Source organism: Plectrocnemia conspersa, unplaced genomic scaffold, assembly GCF_051122295.1.
Source record: "Plectrocnemia conspersa isolate PC_06_02 unplaced genomic scaffold, ASM5112229v1 ptg000012l, whole genome shotgun sequence".
NCBI classification, from domain to species: domain Eukaryota; kingdom Metazoa; phylum Arthropoda; class Insecta; order Trichoptera; family Polycentropodidae; genus Plectrocnemia; species Plectrocnemia conspersa.
The window spans coordinates 22,235,175-22,253,033 of record NW_028277176.1 but is presented as its reverse complement, the minus strand read 5'-3'; the positions used below and the strand labels follow the sequence as shown (position 1 = coordinate 22,253,033).

The 17,859-nt window shown below is 26.8% G+C and overlaps 1 protein-coding gene across 1 annotated transcript in view; it reads left to right on the top strand.

Annotated features, from left to right (window-relative positions):
* Positions 1–17,859, top strand: part of Sb (serine proteinase stubble) — a 131,837-nt gene that overhangs the window by 43,339 nt on the left and 70,639 nt on the right. Inside the window, exon 2 of the mRNA XM_088200034.1 lies at positions 17,060–17,149. Within this exon, the coding sequence (XP_088056160.1) occupies positions 17,060–17,149 (90 nt within the window). The remainder of the gene's footprint in view (positions 1–17,059; positions 17,150–17,859) is intronic.

Sequence of the window (17,859 nt, the reverse complement as noted above, 5' to 3'; positions counted from 1 at the left end):
TTGTTATTATTTGGGCATTTTGTAAATCAAAAACTGCTATTAAAATAAAATATATTTTTTAGATTTATGCAACACGTTAATTTAAAAATGTTTATTTTTTGAGCAACTAATATCCGGATATTTGACAAATGGACTATAATATACTTTTAAGCCTCGTACAGTTTTATGAATATACGATTTAATATGCTACAAATTTTGGTTTATTTAATATTAAAAATCACAAATTTATCATATTTATATTCAACGCAGGTGCAATTTTTTTAAAAACTTAATAATCAAATCGTTTAGGTTGATTGAGTACCTGAATTTACCGGATAATTTTGTAAAGAATGCTGTTAGTTTTTATCAATTTTATTTATAATAAACGCCTATTGAATGCATGAGTTGCATTTTGTATGTATTAAAAAAAATACTTTAATAAAGCTCGTGCTCGAAACTATCTGTAAAATCGGGTCGAAAAGTCGCACAAAAAACCATAATACAGAATATCATGAATCGAGAAAAAATATCATAAATTAGATAACAAATCATGGTCAATGATAGCGCAAAAAAGCAGCATACAATCTAAGAGCTGATTAGGTATTTTGCAAGCGTTTAACAAAATCCGTTGCGCAATGATTTTAATTCCGCAGATGTGTGTCAGATATAATTCTAAATAAATATCTAAACATACACAAAACGTATTCGTAACAAAAAAACAATCCTAGTCGTCGGATATCTGGGTTACGAAATATTTTTAATGAAATGGTTTGTGCGATGGTTAACACGTCGTAGACGGCTGCTATCTTATTACTTTCTAGGTAATAATCGTGCGGTCGTTGCAATCGAAACTGTAATTTTTGCCCGTTGAAATTATCATATCGTTTTTTATAGGTGAAAGCCTTGGCTCTACTAACAAAAGCACGGTAGCCATTATCAAGGGCACGGAGCTAAATTCACTAACACAAAAAAGCAAAATTAGAAACAATGGCCGTCGTGGGCGATGCGGAACGAAAGCAAAATCGACATCTGTATCGATTGTTCGGATGGTTTGCTTGTAATAAAATCGATTTGCATTGAAAATATATTATTATGATAGAACTAGTTTAACCTACTTTGTTTTGCTGTGATTTATTTTAGACGTATAAGTGATTCTCTGAGGAGCGGCTACAGAGCGTTCACAATATTTAGAGATTATATGCATTTAATTAACAGGATGTTATAATAAAATATATATGAACAATTACATAAATATTTTTAAATTAAATGATAAGTAATCATAAATTATCTGTACTATACATAAATATGTTGTGTGTCTGTGAACAATATATAACTTTTCTTTAATATAAACATAAATGAAAAATAATTATAAAAAGTAACTAATTTAAGAAAGAATGTCTATTGTTTGCTAAATGAACTTTATGTATTGACATAAGTAACGTAAGTTTATTATATTAGGTGTATGGAAAAGTTATATAACAAAGCTATATAATATAACTAATCAGACGTAAGCAAAGTTATATAAAACTAGTATTACATTTTAGTATTAAAAAAAGTTTTCGCCACCGTCATATTGTAAGCTATGGTAATCGTCTCATTTGGATTACCGCAAGGATACAATTTGGCTACTCTTCTCTTTCTTCTTTTTATCAATTACAGAAATTTGGCAATTGAGAACTCATAATATGATTATATTCTGATGAGTATTTTAACAAATGCTGATTCGCTCTCTTTACAATAGTGTCGACAATCCAAAAAAGGTCGGCGATTTTTAACTGCGGACTAAAGAGCGTGCTAAAGAGTCGCACTCGCCTTCTTTATTCATGACCGGCACAAAGATGTTTTCGACGAAAGTTATGAGGAGCTGGAACAAAATATGAAGAATAATGCACACATATTTTAGATGCGAGCCATAATGTTTATTAGTACAACTGAACATTTCATATGCATTTTCAATAATAATAGTAGATATTTATAATATGTATATGAAATGTTGAATAAAACTTTTTATATAAATGTGATAATGACGCAGTAAGGAAACCTGTCAATTTATGGGGGTCAATTTTGTAATAAATAATTAAATATATTCAGATTTAAATAGCAAAAATGTTCATTTGCATGTGCATTTTTTCATTAATACAAATACATAACCGTCTAGGCATTTATACATTTAATATAAAAAAATATATGTCAATTATTTAAAACATACTTCATTCATAAATATATATTTCACATTTTTTAGTTAGATTTTTAAAAGTTTTTACGCGGAAAGGATTTTATTAAATATTTATTAAATTCTAATTTATTAGTTTTTATTTAATTATATCACAACAATGAATTATTTATCTGTGAGACATGGAAAATATAAGAAATATCGTAATTAAAAAATAAATAAAAAAAAAGTTTTCCGTAAAAAAACAACTTGAAATTAATATCGATAATGTTGAAATTTTTAGACAGTTTTAAGCTTTGTATTTTTATTTTTTATTTCAAAAATTAAATATTTTATGTATTTTTTATATTTTTCCGTAGCACGTCTATTTAAAGTTTATTTATGGCTGATTAATGATGGGTATATCGAACGTATATACGTATCGTGTGCTAATAGTAGGAGCGTATAAACCCAAATTTGCCATCTCTTTCTCAATTAATAATAATGACGAAATTGATAGCTCTCGAACTGACTGCGTTAACGCAAATAGAGTTTATAAATCTTTCAAGATTTAAATTGCGACTAATTAATTCTATTTACATATTTTTTAAATTCTACGTACAATGCATAGATTATATTTTGATAAATATAATCTATGATATATGGGAAAAATAAAAATTCCCACAAGCAGAAAATAAAAAAAAATATCATTTAAATTAGTGTTTCTTTTAGGGAATTATTTTTCGAAATTAAAATTTTTATTTCTTGAGAATTTTTATAAAGCTCTTCCTTTTAAAAAATAAATTTGTACAGAGATTTTTAATGTTTTACAACTTCTGCATAAGAAAGGATGGGTCTGTGGTAAATGTTTAATATGCATGCTTTTTCAGTAGCTTTTAATAGAGGTCGAAAGCATTTGAATGATAAGCAATTGTTGACTATTTTCTCAACTACTCTAGTCGGCATTATTTTTGCTTGAGATAATTAAAAACTATATTAATAATCAAATAAGAAAAATTAGTGTGTGAATCGGCAGATTGTAAAAAGGAATGGAGGCTTTCCACAGTGTTACGCAATAAAATTTGCCTGTTGGCGAACTTAATTCTTGTATTTTCAATAATCAGAAAAGGTTTTTTATATTTATCTTGATCAAAATATAAAAAATGTAAAGTAGCAAAAGGTGTTTCAAGTATGAATACGAAAGCTCGAAAGTAAATCGAACCGTTGTGGTCTTTTATATTATAATTACATACTGTATGTTACATTTAATAAAATTTATAGAAAAAGAGAGTTAAAACAGGAATCTTTATTTTTTGAGAAAAGAAAAACATCGAGAAACAGAATGCATAATATAAATGAAAAATATTTGCCAATTAATTATAGTTATGTGGTATAATTGTTTTATTTGATGTATATGTTTTAACTTTAATAAATTATATTTAACTAATTTTCCTTAAGTCGTTAATTAAATTAGCATTTTAACTATTATTGCAGAAAATAAATGACGAGGTTTCATATGAAAAATACAATTAAAATAATTGTTAATTAACAGTAAAAGTTACTTTTATAAGTTGTAAACATGGGCTGAAAATTATTCACACCAAGTATTAATAACTAGTTTAAGAGTGAATTTCATTTAAAGAACAAGATCATTTTCGAAAAAATCATTACCTTTATGCGTTTAGAATTATCTGCCTCGGATCGAATCGATCGAAAAGGCAATTTTTCACTCATAAAGCGTCCGGCCAGAAGCGCAATCTCCGTTAAACTATACATATACGTACGTATATAAATATAATGTTACTTTCCAAATAATCGTTTTGTGTACACACCAACGTCGTTGCAGTACGTTGTAATTTGCTTGATTTGCATTAAAAAGAGCATCGCATATTTTGTGTGGCGGGCGGCCTAATTGAATGAACCGGTCTTTTTGTCTTCCACTCTCACCTGGCATAATACTACTTTGGTGCACACACACGTTCAATTGGGCGATTCGTAAGCGAGATCGAGGTTAAACGAAATCTACGTCAGAATTATACGCTGCGTCCAGAAAAATCGATCGGAAAATTGTCTAAGCTCTCGGATTGAGACGTACGAATCTAGAGCAAAAAATAAATAAAATATGTAATGATGAATAGTTATGAGTGGCAATCAAAGATTCCGTTATGTAACACCTTAATTTATACTAATGTTTTAACCGGTAAGCTTATTTTAGATAAGATTGAATAACATAATTTTTTATACAAAGATAAGATTAAAATTTTACTGATTTTAGTCGATTATATTTAAAAAAATATAAATACAATTTGCTTAGATTTTATAAGCGTAAATTATGTTTAACTAAATTGTTAATGCGTATTATATATAAAAATATTTATATAATATTTATATTAAATATTTTAATATTGGCAAGTATGTTTTAAAATTTTGTGTATGTGTTGCAGAAGAATATTCTTACCTCATTTTAGCATATATGCAGAAAAGTTGTCTGTAACTAGTTACTTATTATTTTTAAGACGCATTAGTGCCTTATTTACTTCACCACCAATTGTGTTTTATGTTTTTTTTGAGCTCCTCTCTATATCCTATAACAGGCTCCATTCATCTGTCTAAGATCTTTGTTATTTCAGTTACCACGGTGCCTTCATTATATTTATACATGGAATTTAACAGTAAAATAATCTATTTTCATTACTCTATCTAAGCATTATTTTTCCCTGTATATTTCTTCATGTATTTAAATATGTTTTATATTTTTTCCTCCCTGCGTAGTAATTTTAAGTTTTTAACAGATGCTAATAAATTATTTATTTGGTGCATTATTTTATATACCATGTTTTCTCTTTAGGTGTTTCTTGGCATTCTGTATCAAACCATTCCTTGTTTCTATTTCTGATTCTAATAATGATTGCTGTATGACAATTTTGCGGCTGACGTAACATTTTTACAATAATTCAAATATGCCTCAGGTTTTTCTTGTTTGTTTTATTGTAGTTATGGAAACTCTCTTTTATTTTTTGTTTATACTGTGTTGCCACGTCTTCAATTTTAAATTGTTCGATGCTATATTTTCTACTAAGCGTTGGTTTCTCCTTTTTGGAATTGAATATAGCGATTACGCAGTTTTTCAATGCTTTATCCTTTGTGTAGTGAGTTAAATTATACACATTTGTTAATTTGTTAGTTATAACTGGGAGTGAGTTAATTATACGTATTTTTTTAAATTGTTTCTGTTGTCATTTATTTATCATTATTTTATATTGAATTTAAAGTAAATTATCGGAAAAAATTAAGCGTTTTATTGCTTTGATATATTTTACTACTCTTTTGTATTAGTATGTTTTAATAATTCATTTTAACATTTTTCTTTTATTAAATTTTACATATTAATTATACATTATTCGGTTTTTGTGGATTTTTTTATGTGCATACATATGCGTACTATTCGTCGTCGTCCTTCAGGAAATTATTAATATTATATAAAATATATCAAATTATAATATAACAAAAACAACAATTAAAAAAAATATATTAATTATTTTTGTAGCACTTTTTATACAAAAATAAGCAATAACAAATATGAATAGAAATATAAAGGCTAAAACGCTTTATATTTATGTGTAATAAATAAATATTATATTTCAATAGATTTAATTTATTGTTTTTTATAAAAAACAATAATTTCACAAAAGCTACAATTAAAAAAATCAAAAAATCTACAATATTTTAGGAGATCTAATAGAAAAAAGTAAAAAAAGCTTATATATACATTTAAGTAAAGTATAATGTTATTGTATTTATTTTGCTTATTAAAGCTAGTGCTAATATTTTATATTTATATATATTTTTTATTTTATCTTTGTGAAGCTAAATTGTGTTAAAATAGATTAAATATTAACATTTTAGTTTTCAAGAAATTTTTTTTTAATAAATATTCAAGTAGATTATTTATTTTTATTAAAAAATTACATTATAATTTTTTTTCTATAACTTGTTTCTTTTCCGTATGATTATGTTTTTAATGATACGTAATTTTACAAATATATTGTAAACAGCATGTATTTCTGGTTCATAACTTTAAATTGTATTATTTGCTGAGATAGGTTTAAAGAAAAAGCTAAAAACGTTTAACAATTTGCTTATTTTTAAAGCAATGTTTTTGAAATTACCATTGCTTTTTTAAATCGTTTTTTGCTTAGTAATGCAAGAATAATCAGTCACATATTAATTCTTCTCATTTTTTAAAAGAGCTTTCGATCGGTTTTCATAATTTTTGTATAATTTTTACATTTATTATTATATAAATGTGTAAATAACTTTCTCACTGCTACCTATTAGAAATACATAATCAAATATATGTCATGTATATTTTGTTAAAAAATATATTATATATTCAGTTCTAAGTTTAAAAAAAGATACGGAAAAGTTTTTTATCGAGGTTTGTTGAATTGATCTTTAAGGAAAATATTTTATTTAAAGTTGACTTTCTTTAAAACACGAGAAACTAGATGCAATTTTAATATATTAAATTCCTATTGGTTTCTAATCTATTAATACAAAAGTAACATTATTGGGATTAGTTAATTAATTGACAAATAATTAATATTTTTTTATTAGATTAATATAATATATATATATATGTATAATAAATCGAGTCTTATAAAGTTTTATTAACTTTATTGCTATTTTATAATACCTCATATAAAAATATTTTTTATTAAACACATATCATTTTTTTTATATGTGTTTACAATACTTACACACATAAAAAGTTTACTTTATAAATGATCTGATGATCACATTACTATGCATAAACTATGCTAATGAATGGCAGTCAAAAGAATCAGTCCCCGTTATTTAACAACTATATTTAACTTAATTAATTGTTTAATTAAGCAATCGACATTCATTAGCCTTATTTTGTATTTATCTCGATCAGTGTTTCGATCACATTAAAAAGCAATTCAACTGTGACGTTATAATACATTATACGTATATTAATTAAGTTTCTTTCTTGTACGTGCAATAACAATAAAAAACCAAATAATATACCCCCGTGTACAAAACATGTTAATAATTACAGCTTCAATGCTTGGACCACCCCGAAACGTTTAAGTTAATAAATTGTGAGCTCTCGAATGATGGGTTTAAAATCATTGACTTTATTACACAGACACGCGGCGAAAGGATACACGTATAATGGATATGACGCATTTTGAAAAGCTTTAGAAGATTTAGTATTGAATCGAACAGCCGGCAATTAAACGTTTGAATCAACATAATTGCATATTCATGAGGTCGTAATTTGTATCTTGTAAATGGTTGTAATTATAATATCAAACGAAATATTATCTACATATAAAAAAACTATATGATATATGTAAACTGATCTAATACGCCTTGCAAATAAAATACATAGTAATAATTTATTTATGATATTAAATATAGAAATTTATCTGGAGTGTATAATATAATATTAAGTCTGTTTAAATATATATTTTTATTTTTTGTGAATTTTATAATCTGAATCGAGTCTTGTCCTCTTCGACAATTTGTCTCCACCGCACACTGTCCTTCATCAGTACTTTCCAATCCTCAAATATTATTTGAATGCCCTCTTCCAATCCTCTTTGACACAATCTATCCATTTTTTTGGTCTGCCCTTAGGTATAAGCGATGACTCGCCCATCGAAATCTTTAGCACTTATAGTACCGCGTCTCCTGACTGATTAGGTTCTCTAGTTTTTGGTTCATTTATCTTTTGTATGAGACATTTTATAAATTGGCCAGTTATGCTATATTTCTTGGCATTTGTATTTCAAAGCATTCTAGCTTATATTCATAACTTTGCATTTTAGTCCAAGTTTTACCGTCATACACGGTCTCTGATCTAATCTCTGTTTTATATACTCAGTTTGTTTCGTATGTCTAAAATTTTCTTTAAATATGTGCTATTTTATATTTTTTGTTACTATCCTAGTCTACTGAAATTTCAAAAATGCTTTCTTAGATTAGGCATCACAATTTGAAGGTGGGCCATTCAAAATTTGGTAGTACATCCAAACTACTACTAAGGACTATAGCGTATGCTTCAGTTTACACTTAAGCAAAACATATGCCATATTAAATTATGTTCTGAATACATATACAGTTGAGTGAAAAAAAAATGATTCGAAGTAAGGATTTCATCGATAGTATTAGGTTCTTTACATCTACGATTACGGTACAGTAATATTGTTATTTTTAATTTTAATAATCATAATGGTTAGAACACAATTCTTACCATATAGAGAAATGACTATAATATTAACTGCCGTGGAAGAATCTTCGGTTGATGTTAACGTGACGCGGAACGACCCTGCAGGTCCACGTCGACAATAAACATGTCGGCTTCGGATAAGATTCACGTCCGTATAATAATAGTAAAAGTGAGTGTTGAGGATTAAATATCGACCGTGTCGTGTTTTATTGCCCGGTGTATGTGGGCCAAGTCGGCCACGATACGGCGTGTCGTTGCTGGTTGGCGTCATCTCATTGTTGGGAGCTTGGTGGTCACGTCTCCCCTCACAATTCATCGCAGATAATTGAAATTCTGGGACAATTTGTAGTTAAATCGAGCACGCCCCTTTCCTAAGCGAAACAATGCACATAGCGCAAATTAAATGTAAAAAAGACATACAAAATAAAGGCATGACTCGGCCGGATGCTATTTAGGGAATGGATAAACTTTTGGTTTTATTTTTTGTGTAGAACGTGATTAATTTTTAGTGGTACCACTATAGGTAAAATATTTTTTGATCGGCCGATTCTCATTGACAACACTTAATTGAAGCGTGTCATTGAGATTTTTTTTATGATGAGTCAAATTGATTTATTATTTAGTAGAACGCATTTTTATTCATGTATTTTTTGCTTTTACTTGAATGTGATATTTTATTTAGTAACGGATTATATAAAATGGATATTCTTTACTTTTTCGCTAATATTTAGAAAAATATCAATGTATTAATTTATTTTGCTATAGAGATCTACAATAAGCTTACTTAAATTTTATAAAATTTTATAAAAAACTATTCTCGCCCAATAATAGGGTGCAGAAACATTAATGAAGTTGCCATAGAAATTTTAATCTATGAGTTGTTCATCTTTACTTTCCGTAGAAAAAGTAAATATATTTCATTCTGAAATATTATAAGCACTCAAAGATAATTTTATTTTGAGAATTTTTCGCCACTTTGATGGCAAACTTAATGCACTTCATCTTACCTGTATAAATTAATTTTACTCGTATAAGAGTGCATAACTCTTTTGTAATTTAGAACTGTCTAGTTTTTGTGTATATTGGCCCATTTGATGCATGTTAAACGCATTTTTTTGGGAGGTATTCAACTGCATATACCTCTTTCTTTAAGCCTTACATTAGAGTAATTCAAGTTCATATATTGATTAAATGTTTCATAAACCTATTCGTAGTATCACCCAATCTTCATTAATCGTAGTTATTTATACACTTAACATTATTTAATAATACGGTATTTTGGCAGATATACGACTGCAAATACCCTAATCAAATGTTTTGTAAATAATCATTCGTAGTTTCCCTTAATATTAATCGATCATTTGTGTCAATTGGTATTACTTTGTGTATAGAATGATTATTAAATCTTGGAATTTAATTAATTTTTATTATTCTAAAACACTTTTACAAGCAATAAATTTCTTATCTTTTATCTTACATAAACTCATCGAGTTAATCCTTTATATTTTGAACATCTTATTTTAATACGCTAATTTACATAATAGGGGCAAAAATAAATTTGTATAAATAAATGATCATTTATTCAATTTGTTTGCAAATATTATAATTCTAGCAATATTTTAGTTTTATTCGTTTCATATTTTTGCTGTATTTACTAATATAAGCCTGACAAAAAAGTTTATTTTAAAATCAGTCAAATGACACCTACATTTTTTTAAGATATGGCTATTTGCACATCCTGTTTAAATCCAAACCTAAACTAAACCAATTAATCAAATGGATGCTTAAAAACTATAATTAGTTTTAGAACTTTTATTACGTTATGTTTGGGTTTAAACAGTAAATGGACGTTTTGTACTTATAGTAGATGCAAATAATAGCCATTAATTCGTACCTATGGTAGGTGCAAATAACCAGATCATTTTTTTAATGATACATAAAGTCTTTGATTGGAATAATATTAAAAAGCTATTTATATGTTTATGAACTCAATTTTTATGTACCGATTTAATGTTTTTTAAAAATAATTTGTTAATTTTTTTAATAAGGTAAATTTTTTTTTGTAATTAAAGATTTGATTAATTACCAAAATAAATAGTATTTAAGAAAATTTAATTTTATACGTAGCAAAAAAATTATGGAAATTTTGAAAAAGTGCGATATGACTTTAAATTATTACTAAATATTAATATTACGAAAATTAAAATGAGCTTATAGATACAGAGGAAAGCATTTTTGTTAAATGAACCAGATTTTTATTATTTTATAATTAAATTTTGAAGCGTTTACATTGTTTTTGGACTCAAGATCATACACTTAATATATATTAAATAATGTAGTCTTTATTAAAAATTAATAAAGACAGTGAAATTATTTAAATTTTTTTTATATAATTGTTAAATAGGTTTTTATGATTCAATATAGATCTGATTTTTAGCTGTGATGTATTAATTAAGGACGTAATAGCATAGTCCGTAACGTTTCAGACTATTAACTCTGAGGTTGCGGGTTCGAGCCCCGGCAGCGGCAGTCGTATTTTTATTTATAAAAAAAATGCGCTTTTATAAAAAAATCCGGCCCCAACTGTAATGACATCTATTGTTTGTAAATTATATTACACATAACTATTTAAATGTCACCGATTTTCCAGTCTTTCAGTCTGATGGTTATTACTTTTTTAGTATTCATTATATCTGATTGACTTACTCAGTTAATACAGATTTACCCCGTTGTAACGCATTTGGCTTACACCTGTCAAGTTACAACGTAAGATTTAATAAAAAAATTGCAAAATAAATTAAAAGTAAATATATAGTTTATTAAGAATTATTAAAAAATAATTAACACAATAGAGAAATAGAAGATTTTTTTATCCCTTTTTTTTTAAATGTTTATAATAATTGCATTTTATTTGCACTTAAATATTTTATGAAATAATAAATATTTATTCTATTATATATAATCGTTACTATAACAACAAAAAAAAATTTTATCGAAACATATTACATTTAATTTTATATTAATAATAAAATTATGTAATATTTTTATACATATTTTTATTATTAATACACTTAACATAATAACATAAAATTAAGTTTCATAAATATATAAAATGCGTTTGTTAATAAATAAACGCATTTTATATATTCATGATAATTTTTTTAAGGAAAAAATTAAAAATTAAATAAAAATTGCTATAAATGAATAATATTGACTAAAACGCTATTTTTTCTTAGCACACTTTAAATATTTTATAACATTATTTATTTAAAATATTATATTTTGTTGCTATCACTATTTTCAATAATAATGTTGATTTATATGATTTAGCGCATTGTATTAATGTGAAAAAAAGTCCAATGCAAGATGCACGTTACTATTGATATCATTGTTATTATTACCTCATTTTTTATTTGTCATATTTACATTAAACAATAGGAATTTTTATAATAATGTGCGAATTGTGTTAATAAGATGTTTATATTACAGATAAAAAAGTTTAATGCGAATTGAATGTATTCTTTTTTTGTGCAGGTTTCGCGCTTAACTGATCGTTGATGTCTTTTCCCATACAAAAGCTATTAAACCGATATTTTATTTGATTAATTATCTATAATAATGTTTCGATTATCTTTTAATGTTATATTAGCACAAATACAGTTGTTTTATTGCTAAAAACATCAAGATCTTGCTCTCCATTAGTCGTGACATTCTTTCATTCATATAAGTGTGAGCGTCTTTCGCAAGTTACACTTAGCTCACTGACATAATTTCGATGACTTCAATTGCGCATCGGTTGAATGATGGGAATTAGACAACGGATTTATTATTAATGCACGAATAACGACCCACGAATTGATCGGGCTTCGAGTTGTAATACCCTCTGGGAGGTAATTTATGGTGATTGCGACGAAACGAAGACCGTTTCTTTTTATTTCGTCAATACGAGAAAGACGAGTCATACTTTCGTTTCTAAACCATATACTATTTGTATTTGTAAATATTCCGTTGCGAATGAGACTAATTTATAACGATCGTGATTTCGGTTAAACGATTTCAAGGCGTGAGCATGTTTGCGTTAAATTAACTTTTTAATGTATGTAAATATTATAAATTGAAAAGGTCGCGGTTGTGTTTTCAAGTGACTATTAAACGGTAATCGACGCGTTTATAGCCGGTAAATATTTAAGCGTAGTATTTTAGGTACTATTATTTATTTAAATTTATGTTTATAAATTAAAATTGTTATTTTATAACAATTAAAATATATTTTAAGTTATTATTATTAATCATAAAGGCGTTAATGTCAAGTGCAATAACATTCGTCACAAACATCCAGATGTCTTCATTGTGGAGGCGATTATTGAAAATTGATCGTAAAAATTTATGGCCATTTTTTGTGTGATGATGTGACTGACATAATTGCCTTAGTTTTTTTCAAGCCGCGACTTGAGTAATGGTCGCAGTCTCGGCAAAAGAAAGTGGGCAGACAGCCGAAGACCTTAATCCATCATCGGTGGTCGGAAGCTAGGGTCTCTTCGACCGCAAAGTTCAATCAAAATAAATCAACATTCGGCACTCTTTGGCTCCTTGTTCTGCGTCACGTCGATGCAACGATATTCGAACTGATTGATGGTGCATGTCTGAAGTCATGTCGTTTTCACAATTTCCCATTTCGAACGAGTACACAAGCTTATAACTCGGGTAGATGAACCTAGTAATTGACCTTTCGACGGCAAGATGTCTTCGATCAATCATTCATCATACGTGTATTTTTTTAGCATCCGGTGACGAATTGATGATTGATATTTAAAGATTTATATGGACTTTAATATCATCAATGAATGATTTATACTTTATCAATATAATCGTTCAATTTTTACTTATCAAATTGTGCGGTAATAGTATATCGATTGGTGCAGGTTCCCACGGCCTACGTATATATGCAAAGTGGCAATGTTACTTTCACTAATCAGGTCCAACCCCAAGGCCAAGGTCTGACGAGACTGCAACTATAGAGGTTCAGACCTTGCGTGATCACGCATCTCAATTTAATGCTTGCTCTGTTAATATGTAATAATAACGACGCTTTCTCTTCAATCACATAATAAAAACTATTGTGCAATGGTAAAGTTCCTTATCCAAAATCCGGTTCATCCTATACATTTATATTAAAGTAATTATCAATGTTTATATCTCTTAATGCACACACAGTTTCACTCTCTCTGCGGTTAAACGCTTTGGTTTAGTGATATAATTTTTAATGGTCCATTAGGTGAAATGACAGATTTTAGAAAGTAAGTTAAGCCACAATATAATGCATGCATCCAATGTCGGTATTTTCATATAAATCATTCGAAAGCGAACATTTTGATTCGTATACACATACACACAATGCTCACTATAAAAGCTATAAAACTAAAATGCATCGTCTGTTTAGAAACCTCATCCGATACTCGTTGTTATGTTGTTAATATATAAATGTTCATGTCTTTATATTATTATATTTCAAATAAGGAATATAAATAATGTTGTCAATAGGTTGTAAGTTATATTTCTCGTCACAGCCAAATTAAATGTATCGCTTTCTATATATATGTAAAAAAGGTTAAACAAAAGTCTGAGAAGTCTTTGTTTGAAAAAAAGTACTTCATCATGTGTTTACCTCAGGCACTCAACTTTCGGTTTCAGGCCCCGATTGCCAATTTCTTTTCTTGTATGACCTCCTTAGACGCATACTATGTAAAATTTGATTGATTATTTTTAATTAAAGTTGTCTACCCCGAGACCCGTAACGAGTCCATCGGCGTACCGTTAAAAATTACAGTGTTTCGCTTTGCCCAGCCACTGTGTAAAAACGGCGTTGCGCCTTCGCATTGTAAATATGATTAACATAGTATTAGCAATGCCATTTTACTCATTCGAGACTTTCACTTTAAACCGTCTCTAATTTTTTTTGAAAACAAACATCATTGGAATATGACGGATGCTGCGGTTGCAATCATTCCGTATAGTGACGCGTGATGAGATCGATATTTGGACGCACTCAAGGTCATATTGTAATTGTTTGTTTTATTGTAAAAAATGAATCAAAGTCGTCGAACTTACAAGAAGATAATTATAATAATCAGCAAACATAATCCTTATTGCAAAGAATTTCAGGCGCCAATGCTTTTCGCGGTAATTTGTAATGCCAGACGCACAATAAAGTGAATTATGCTTTGTCATTTTTTATGATTTTGTGGTTGGTTTGGAATTATAAAGCAAATAAACTGAAGCATAAAATAAAGGTGTATGACTTATGTGTTATTAGGGAAATTATGGTATATTTTAATGTATTTTAAATAATAATTTCCATTGATATAACTTTTTTATAGCACCCCATTACGAGTAATAACAAATAAATTAATTACATAATAAATAAAAGAATTGCAACAATTTAAATTAAAAGGCTTTTGATATTCGTTTTTTCTTGCTTTTAATATTTTAAATAAGAAAAAAGTATTTTTTTTTATATAATATGATTAAAATTTACAGAAAAAATAATGCTGGTTAATATTTATCAATGACCAGTAACTTAGATATATTCTTTGTCATAGCAACAATTTAAAAAAAAATATATTTATAGTTCAGTCACATATGTGAATTTAATGTACAAATATTTTATAAAAGATTTTCTCGAACGTTTAAATTATTAAAAATAGACCCTTTTGTAATAATTAACATTTGATTTAATTTTTGATAACTAAAAACTGTCAATTTATCTATTATTATTTTTTTTTCTTTAAGCATTTAATCTAATTACTGACCCAATAAACTAGATTGTATTTTTTATATATTTGTTTCTGGTCCACGTTGTTCTGAAGACAATCAGATTGATTTAAAAACTAATCTGAAATTTCATAAAAAATTGTACAAAGATACTAAACGTTTAAATAAAATGATAAAAAATACATTTTTACCAGTAGATATATATTTGCAAACAGCAATAGTACTTTTTTAAGTTACATAAATTTCCGAAATAACGCAGATAATATTTTAAGAACGATTTTTTATTTTTGTTAAATATTACTTAAACTTTTTTTATTAAATTTGTTACAGTGACAGCATAAAAAAATCACCGATGCATATATTATGATATATTTTTACTTGAAAAAATTGAATTTCACTGATAGGTGCTAGTGAAATTATATGCCGCTCTAAAATGTCTGTTAGCTGTTCAAACCCAAACCTAACTTAACTGAATTAATCTAATGAAAGTTCAACAACTATAGTTAGTATTAAATCTTTTATTAGGTTTGGTGAATACTTTGAGCTAAGGTTTGGATTTGAATATTAAATAGACGTTTTGCAACTTTATAGTGAATGTGTATTTTTCAGTGAAATTATATTTACACTAGTATAAATTTAATTTTATTAACTAGATTAGTTTATAAGAATCAAACAGTAGAAAGCTTAAGGTTATTTTTTAGGTTTATTTTTTGCATAATTTAGAATTTATATTATATATGTATAGTTAAGTTGTATTGATATGTAAAAAAATATGACATAAATAAATATGTATTAAATTAATATATTATATCAGATTGAAAAAATATTAGATTATAAACAACTTCTTAGAGAATCCCTTCTGAGAGTAAATACATTTTATCAGGAAAGCAAAAATATAGATAAATCAGAAACACTTTATAAATAAAATATTTTTTATTAGTACCATTTAAATATTTAAAACCAAAGTTGATTTTATTTTACAAATATTTAATTAAGACGTAATAGATACCTAAATATATTATTACTAAAAAATTACAAAACACTGTGTACCGTTGATTTAATAATGAAATCAGGTGCACTATAAATCACGTCTATCTTTATAGCTTCCATTGAAAGCTAGAGCAAAATGATTAATTATATCGCATTAATGCGTTTATCTATTCTCAACTGACAGGAATGTGGTTTTTGTGTAATATCCACAACAGCATCTATAAGATGACTCGATTATTATTTATTACATTGTTAATACCAAAACTGAGTTATATTTAATTGCGATTATACTTTGTTGTATCATAAAAATATCTATATATTATTAACCGTCTCTAAATTGAATAGTTTATTTGTGTCGTGTCTAGTTCCGGTAGTTCCTTCACCGATTTAACCTTTGATCCAAATCTAAAGTATCATCAATCTCAGGCTCGTTTCTCGATTATACTACAAAACGGATGAACACATTCGACAAGATTTAATACATCAATTTACCAGACGCTTACATTAAAATACCAGTTTATAAATCACGCTAAAAGCACGCTTTTACACAGAAAAATTTGATAGCTGTCAATTGTCGTTTTTGATATTTTTTTCATACATTATTACACGTAATTCAAGTAAACTTTTACGTGCTTATTTTTTTGACGCGTTAAATTGACCTATTCTCGTTGTATCACTTTCTATTGTAGATCGTGTGGGAATCGGTGTGATATGGTAATAACAATGGCGTGTTGTATGGGATAACATCTGTAAAGATTTTATCTAAATGTTGATGCGCTGCATGTACCAATTAACGATATTAGCGGATGAGTGTGATGATTAAAATTATTTTAAATTGCTATTGCTTAGTTTTAACTAGTATGTGTTTTGTGAATTTATTTTTTAACGTGCAGTATTTTTATTTTTAGGTCTAGGTGTGATGACATGGTGGTGGGCGGTATTGGTGGCGCTGGGCACTGCCCCATTGTGGCCTGCCACCGCCCAAGGAAGAGCGCCAGGTGAATATTTAATTTTATTATTTATTTCAAATTATAATATAAGTGCTTAAATATATAACATATATAGTATAGACTAATAAAAAAACAATTAAAGTTCGTTTAAAGCCATTTCACAATGAACAGTGAATCCATTTTATTTTTATTTTACTAGTATAAGTATAATTTCACTAATTCAGTTAGATATTTGATATGTTTTACTAAATAATTAATGAAAAATTGCATTTCTCAGTGTTGGTAAAACTGTGTTTGTTTACAAACGGATGATTCGGTATATATTATATAAAATATACAAAAATTATATTTTTATTAGTAGATATACATGTGAAAATGTTTTTTTAGATTTTATTGAAATATAAAATAATATACATTATTCAAAAATAAATTAATAAAAGATCATAGCATATAAAATATACAACATTGCAATTTTTGTAAAGAAATATTTATTATTAAATATTATTGTTTAAAGATTGTTTTATTTTATGATTTTATATTATTGTAAATAAGTAATTGTCAATTTTATTTTATTATTTTCTTAATAATTATATTGATGTACTAAATCTTTATAAAAATATAATTGTCTATAAAACAATATTATTTATACACATATATTACTGTTTAAATAAACATATTTTTTTTTGTATATGGTACAGTGAACGTGTATTAGTATTGAAAATATATTTTCATTAGTATATACAAATAAAAATATAATT